General features: G+C 46.8%; 1 protein-coding gene across 3 annotated transcripts in view; it reads right to left on the reverse strand.

Annotated features, from left to right (window-relative positions):
* Positions 1-7538, reverse strand: part of Pdpk1 (3-phosphoinositide dependent protein kinase 1) — a 70000-nt gene extending 62462 nt beyond the window's left edge. Inside the window, exon 1 of one of the 3 annotated variants that reach the window (XR_007342631.1) lies at positions 7329-7538. Coding sequence is in view for 1 of the 3 variants with exons in the window: in XM_015490871.2 (XP_015346357.2) it covers positions 7329-7433 (105 nt within the window). In the remaining 2 variants the exon portion in view is untranslated. The remainder of the gene's footprint in view (positions 1-7328) is intronic. The other 2 variants (XR_007342632.1, XM_015490871.2) reach the window with 2 other exon arrangements.
* Positions 7539-7706: the final 168 nt, after the last annotated feature.

Here is a 7706-nt window from a genome sequence, read left to right on the forward strand (position 1 = left end):
TTTTTTTTTTTTTTTTTTTTGGTACCAGGGACTGAATCCAGGGGTGCTTAACCACTGAGTCACATCTGCAGCCCCTTATTTACTTATTTATTTTGAGACAGGGTCTCATTAGGTTGCTTCTTATAGTCTCGCTAAATTGCTGAGGCTGGCTTTGAATCTGCAAACCTCTTACCTCAGCCTCCCAAACTGCTGGGATTATAGGCGTGCACCACTGTGCCCAGCTGCCTGTCCCCACTTATGATGGTGGAGTGTCTGTCACTAAGTACCCGCTCACTGAACATCAGCATGGGCACATACCCAGAAACCCTGAAACAAGTAGGACTACTTAGGGTGCTGAATGCTAGGATACCCCCACCACCCAGGATCACAAACTGCACAACCATCTTGGGGGGAATAGCTGTGACTCTGAAGGTGTGTGCACCTACCCATGAAGCACATGCCCCTTGTCACCACAGACCATCTTAGAAATTAGAGCAAAGTCAAGGCCCGGTGACAGCCCTCTCAGACATTGCCCAAAGTAGCAGAGACCACCAGAAGTAACCCTTCTACCAAAAAAGAAAAACAGCTTCAGATAAGAAGGACTTCCAGGTTTCCCATCCTCAGGATCTTCAGGGAAAACAGTCCTCCTGTGGGTGGGTAGCTGCCTTAGAATGGTACCTCTGAGACAAGCCTTTTTTCTTTCTTTCTTTCTTTTTTTTGGGGGGGGGGGGGACTTGGGTTCAAACCCAGGGGTGCTTTACCACTGAGCTACATCCCTAGCCCTTTTTATTTTTTTGAGACAGGGTCTAGCTAAATTTTTAAAACTGGCCTTGAACTTGAGTTCCTCCTGCCTCAGACTCCTGAGTCAATGGGATTACAGACCATGTTCCACTGCACCAGGAGGGACAAGGCTCTTCTACAGGTTTGGAACTTAGGGTATGACCATGTGAAGACAATGGTCCACACAGGCCTCATCTGCCACCACATCTGTTCAAGCTCACTACATTGAGTGTTCAATACAAAATTTTAATCCAGCATTTGGTGGTCAAAGGCTTTGAAAGGTAACATTTCATGTTCAGGTAGGTCTTGATGAATAGAAATTTAAAAATACAGATGATGGAGAGGTGCTAGTCATCTAGTGTAGACTCAGGATTGAGTTATCAGCCTCAGTTCCCCCAAGCTGCAGCTTTCAAATTACAGGCCCAGGCTACCAAGTCATTCTTCACTTTTGCAAAAGAAGCTACAAAGACTTGTGTAGACACTCCTCAGGCAAGCGTCACTTGCCTGTGTGCTGACGTTCAGGGCAGAAAATACATCCCTCTCAATCCCAAAAGTCATACTGGAAGCACTGCTCACAAAGGACACACAGCCTAATGTCAGAACAGCCACACTAGACAGGCTCATAGGGAACAAGTTGGGTACAACTGGCCCATTGCCAACCTTCCCCACACAAGAGATCCATCCTCAGTCAGAGAGCCAAGAACTAAACCCCTCTTACTGCAAAGACAGTTGGAAGGTATCATCCTGAAATTGAGATTTAGGTTACTTTTAATTTTGAATTTCAATATTCTATCACTCGGTTGTGCAAAGAAAATACCTAGTTATCTCAGCTGGGTGTGATGACACATGCCTGTATCCCCAGCAACTCAGAAGACTGAGGCAGAAGGATCATAAGTTCAAGGCCAACCTGGGTAATTCAGCAAAACCCTGTCTCAAATTAAAAAGTATAGCCAGGGGCAGTGATGCAGGCCTGTAATCCCAGCAACTCAGGAGGCTGAGTCAGGATGATGTTGAGTTCAAAGCCAGCCTCAGTAAAAGCAATGTGCTAAGCAACCCAATGAGACCCTGTCTCTAAATAAAAAATACAAAATAGGTCTGGGGATATGGCTCAGTGGTCAAGTACCCCTGAGTTCAATCCCCAGTACCCCCCAAAAAAGTAAAAGAAAATGACTCTTAACGTTTTTGCCCCTCCTCTCAAAAACCCACACCCCAACTTATGAGAAAAACACTGTCAAATCCCAATAGGGGAGCATTCTACAGTAGCTGATCAGTATCTTCAAAACTATCAATTATGCCAGATATGGTGGCACAAGCTTGTAACCTTAGTGACCCAAGAGGTTGAGACAGGAGGATTTAAAGTTCAAGGCCAACCTAAGAAACTTATAAAACCCTGTCTCAAATTTTTAAAAATTTGAAAAAGGACTAGGGATGAAACTCAAGTGGAACAATGCCCCTGGATTCAACACACACACACACACACACACACACACACACACACACACTCAAGGTCATCAAAAAATAAATGAATGTCTGAAAAACTGTCACAGCAAGAAGGGCCTAAGAAGGCATAAGGACTAAAAGTAGTGTGTTCTGGATGAACTCCTGGAACAGTAAAAGGACATTATGTTAAAAACTAGAGGGTTTTGAATAAATTATAGACTTTGGCTTATGTATTAACATTTATTCTTTACACCAAGGGTGGTGACACTTGCCTGTAATCTCAGTGACTCAGGAGGTTTTGAAGTTTGAGGCCAGCCTAGGCAACTTAGAGAGACCCTATCTCCAAATGAATATAGTGCGGGAAGTGTGTGTTGGGGATATGGCTCAATGGTTGAGCACCCTGGGTTCAATCCCCAGTACTGCAAGAAAAAACAACCAAAAGCAAAAACAGTGAGACAAGCTGTACACCACAGGATGCACAGGTATATCCATGAGAAGAATGCCAGCAAAGGAGCAAAGAGGCCAGGCTCCAAAAGCCAAGGCCACAACAAGTCGAAAGCCTGTTTTAGAAGAGCAGATATGAAACTCAAAACAGAATCTAGTACAGACCCAAGGCCTGAAGAAGGGGTGGCCACCACAAAGCAGACTGCTCAGACAAAGCTTATAACCATGAGATGGGGAGGTTCCACAGAGGGGAATTTCTTTAGGCAAAGAGGAAGAGCCTGGAGAAGACAAAAGCCACCAAGAATGAGGCAGCTACAAACGTCCTGGACATTATCCTGGGCATGCAGGCTGGAAAAAGGACCACAACTAGGCTTCTGAAGCAGGGCCCTTTCTAGGAGGAAGGTGACAGGTCAGGAGAGGAGGGGATGGGGCAAGAGTGGGGTAAGGAGTGCTGGCACCTGGGGACCCAACCAGCAAGTCCTTGGAGTGTTCCCTCACCAGGAAAAGGGGAAATAAGAAGGAAAGGGAAATGCCAGAACGTGGGGGGAAAAGGCTACATGTATCATGCCTTCCCTGGAGGAACAGCAGCCCTGGCTGCACTAAAACCAAGCCTGCAGCACTAAAGACCCCTTTTGACTCAGTGAAGGGCACCACACCTAAGACTTGGGCTCCAGAACAAGGTCCTGAAAGTCCAATGGCGATGAAGGCCCTCTCCTCCCAAGCCCAGCCTCCTGAAAATAAGAAAGGAGAATTAAAGAGACAGCACAATCCCCTTTCCCCACAAAATTTCCACTGTAGGTCAAGCACTTGGTGAGAATGTCAGGTAGTTTCAAGTCTGAAAATCTTACTAGCTTTCTCTAACAAGAAACTGTCACTTGGAGCCACAACTCCTTCCTACTGAAGTAAAGTCAGTTCCCAAATAGAAGAATGAGCCAAAGAACAGGATTTTCACAACAAATTCACTATATAAAAATTACACCTTGAGGCTGAGGTTGTGGTTCAACAGTAGAGCACTCGCCTAGCCCCCCATGCGAGATACTGGGTTCAATCCTCAGCACCACAATAAAATAAAGGTATTGTGTCCAACTACAACTAAAAAATTTATTAAAATTATTTTTTAAATTATTTTTTAAAAATTACACCTTTAACTGAATGAATTCTGAACAAAGCCCCACTGAGACACCAGCCTTCTCTGAGTGGGCAGACCTACCACAGGTCGCCCCCAAGTCCGTGCAAAAGACCTGCTCCTCCAGAACCAAGATCCTTGAGGCCAGCTTAGGCAACTTAGAGAGACCTTCAAACCACTCTTCACATACTTCGATTTCCTGCAGGCAGCAAGCTGACTTGAAACAGACTAGGTACGTCCCCCAGCCCAGAGGGCACCAATCTGGTCTGTGAAATGAAGTCAGCAGGCCATCCAGAACCATACACCCACCTTCATCAGGCCCCTTGGCAAATCTCCAGGTGGAAACCACACACTCATTCTCAGTTGTGGGCTGAGAGGCTTGCCCATGTTCTCCATACACAGAATCTGCAGCACCAGCAACCAGCTTTTGTCAGTCCCTAAGTAATCCCACTACTGAAACATAACCCTGAATAGGTGCTCTGATAAAGATTTGAAGTTCCTTTATAAGGAACTGAATATCTCTCTTAGCACATTCAACGCTTGGAAATCTCTTGGAATAAACTTTCAGTTTAAACGCCAGGAAAATTTTCGGACTAAAACATTGAAAACAAGATTTTGAACAACTATATAAATGCAATCAAGGTCAGGTAGAGAAATAGAACCCACAGCCATCAACGACCCAAACAGGCCTCTCTCCTCTCAAAAAGAACACATTCCTCATGACCCTGAGAAAATGCACTCTACCTGTGATCTAACTAGAGACTGAATACTGAACCTGTTGGCAATATTCAAGTAAAAGAGCCTGCCATCACACTGAACATGTGAAGGGTGTGATCCGGTCACAGAAGAATGCACAAGTGAGAAGACCTCAACTTACTTGGAGAAGACCTCCAAACTTACTTTCCACACCAGCACTTCCTCCCCTATGCACTGTCCTTTGAACCTGCCTCAAAACAACTGCACTAAATACCCCATAACCACCTGTCATCAACGGGTGGGTCTGGAGCATGCCCACGTGGCCTTGGCCTCACACCTGCTGCACCCAGTGCTCCTTAGAAGCAACTTGCTCTCCTCACAGAACTAAAAACCATATAGGATTCTGCCCAAGGGCATTCCACAGAAGGGGGGAAGTACATAACAGGACCACTCTCCTCCAAACATATCATCACAGACAAGGCTGGTCACTCTTGCCCTTCCTTTCTGCAGCACTTTCCAGCTCATCACTGGAGTCAGTCAGCTGTCCAGGAGCACCCCAACCCTGAACCAAAGGACAAGGATACACTGAAAAGGCTGACACGTGTCTAGAAGTCACCTGTTCCTCCTCCCTAAAACCATGCTGCAGGCAGCCCAAAGGCCAAGACCTGACTAGAAGCCTGAAGCTTCTTTCAGGCCCCATCTCTGCAGGAGGCTGCTATGATCTTTATCTTAAACTGGCACATCAGAGAGCAGACCAAGTAATTACTTCCACCCCTTATTAGTAATGGGGACCCCACATTACCAACTTGGTAACTGCTATTGGGGAGTCACTGGAGACAGAAATACATCATGCTCCACACCAGATGGGCCATGTGAGGAGAAGCTACCCACCCACAAAGGAGTGTGACAATCAGAAGCCACTTCTTTCAATGCTCTCTGCCTTTCCCACCACCTTCGCCCACAGATGCAACACCCTTGCAAAAGACAGAGCACCCAGAGCATGCAGGAAGTTGCTCTGCCCAAACCCCAACTCTCCCTTTAACAACACTGTTGCACGTTTCTTTTTTCCAACAGGAGGGTTCTAAGCCTCACCCCAGCAGAGCCTCACCCCTCAATGAGGATGAAGCACAGCTTCCTTCCAAACAGCTGCTTTCTGACAGCACACAGCTGAAACAGGCCCCAGGGGTCACAGAGTACAGCCATCTGCCCAAAGAAATATGTGTGTTCTCCTCCATATGAAGACATTCCTCCTGCCACAGCACAGCAAGACACTCAGGTTTAACCCTCAGGGAAGACACCCTGGGCAGCAGCACCATGGACTTCCTTACAACCAGGTGCTGGGTTGAGGTGCCTGGCAGACCCTCACTTAGGGGCTCCTCATGTGGGGCAAGGTGACAGTGGAGTCTCTGCCAAATTGCACTTGACTATTTATGAGGCAAGTACTTAACCTCTCTCACCTCAGTTCCACCGTACTTAAAATGGGAACAATATCTACCTCACAACATGATATGAATGAAGTACATAGCAAAGTGTCTGCCTTCAAGTAAGGGCTCAATAAAGACTTACATCCTTTGACCCACAATAGTGCCAGACTCGGGTAAGCCATTTTCCATCTTTACAGCTCATACTGTTTCTCCCTCTGTTGGGAAAGTTAGGTTGGACCTGGGTCTTCTCATACAGAACCTGCCCTGCCACCCTAACATAGAGATGCAAAACTCACTCCAACTATTCACCTCTAACTGTCCTTGGATATAAATGCAATATCGGGGCCATTTCTGCCATTACTTAAAGGAAATTTGGCATATTCTCACACACATGCATGTGGGGGACTCTAGCTGACAAAGGTGCAAAGCCTAGATTCTCTCAATTCCTTATTACAGAAGTCTATCCGCTATTCTGTAATTTTTTTCTGCTCCCTGGGTTTCTAGTGTTTTGCACTAAAAAAGCTGCCTGAAGAAAAGCAAATGGTGAACTCCAATTCCATCACGTGGAAGTGTCAAGGCCATGAGAAAATATACTCTTTTCTTTTTCCCACAGACATCATCAAATACACACCTTTCACACAGCATCACTGAGTGAAAGTTTGCTTTATAAATGTCCAGGATGAATGTCGCCAGAGCCTCCACTGAGGCATGCCAGCAGCCTAAATGTTTTTTGCCCCCTAGCCCAGGCACCTCAGGGTATAACATGTGTTGCAAAGTCAAAGACATTCTTTTTTCCTTTCATCATTTTCCTCCACCAGACAGGTCCCCCTTTTCTAGACTTTGGATTCATCATCATTCGTCTCTACAAGAGAAGATTGTAACCTGAAGTTTTCCCAATTCAGCGCAGCGAGAGCTCTCTGTCTCAGAGACCCCATACCTTCCCTGAAATTGTCAAAAGGGCTCATGATCCTCCCAAAACATTAAGATCCGTTATTACAAAGCTTCATTCTGGAAGATAAGAGGCCAAGTAAACTTCTTAGGTCTTCATTCTATTAAGGGATTTTTTTTTTTCCTTTTATTCTGTCAAACTGGGAATCGAACCCAGGACCTCGTGAGCAGGCTAGAAAGCGCTCTACCACTGAGCCAAAAATTTGCCTTTGAACCAAGTTTTGCTAGCTCTCTGACATTCTCCCATGACCCACTTCACATAGCATACAAGGTATACATAATTAATCACAGTCTCAACACTCCAAGACTGAACAGAGGGAAAATACAAAAACACTAAGGATACTTTTAGCAACATAGTAAAAACACAGAAACATTTCTCCACATTTCACCCAACAAGTGGTTGTATTTTTCCCCCTAAAATCCCTCCTCCCTGTCAAGCTCACACTCCCCCTTGGCGGTGCCTCTGAGCCCGGCCTCCCGGGGCATCCCACCTTAGTGAGCAAAGCCATGAGCAGAATGAGCACCCAAATGCCACGGCTGAGAGCAGAGCGTCCCAGACCATCCCAATCAGGATTTGGGAATCCAACCGCGAGCATCAGGCGTTTAGGGCACGATCCCGCACCCTCTGCTTCCTGGAACCCCGTCCCAGGTGAAGGCCCAGAACCGCTCCTCCGCGGACAGGACCGCAAGGTAAGCCCAGAGGCTCGGCTGCAGACTGCGAGGAGGCGAAAACAAACTTTCCAGGCACTTCCACCCCGCCCGGTCGGGTGACACCTCCCGGCCTCCCCCGCCCTCCGCGCCTGTCAGCGCCCCTGGCCGCCCGGCGCCTGCTGCAGCCGAGGCCCGCGCTCTCCGCTGCAGCCGAGAGG

This window comes from Marmota marmota, unplaced genomic scaffold (genome assembly GCF_001458135.2).
Source record: "Marmota marmota marmota unplaced genomic scaffold, marMar, whole genome shotgun sequence".
NCBI lineage: Eukaryota > Metazoa > Chordata > Mammalia > Rodentia > Sciuridae > Marmota > Marmota marmota.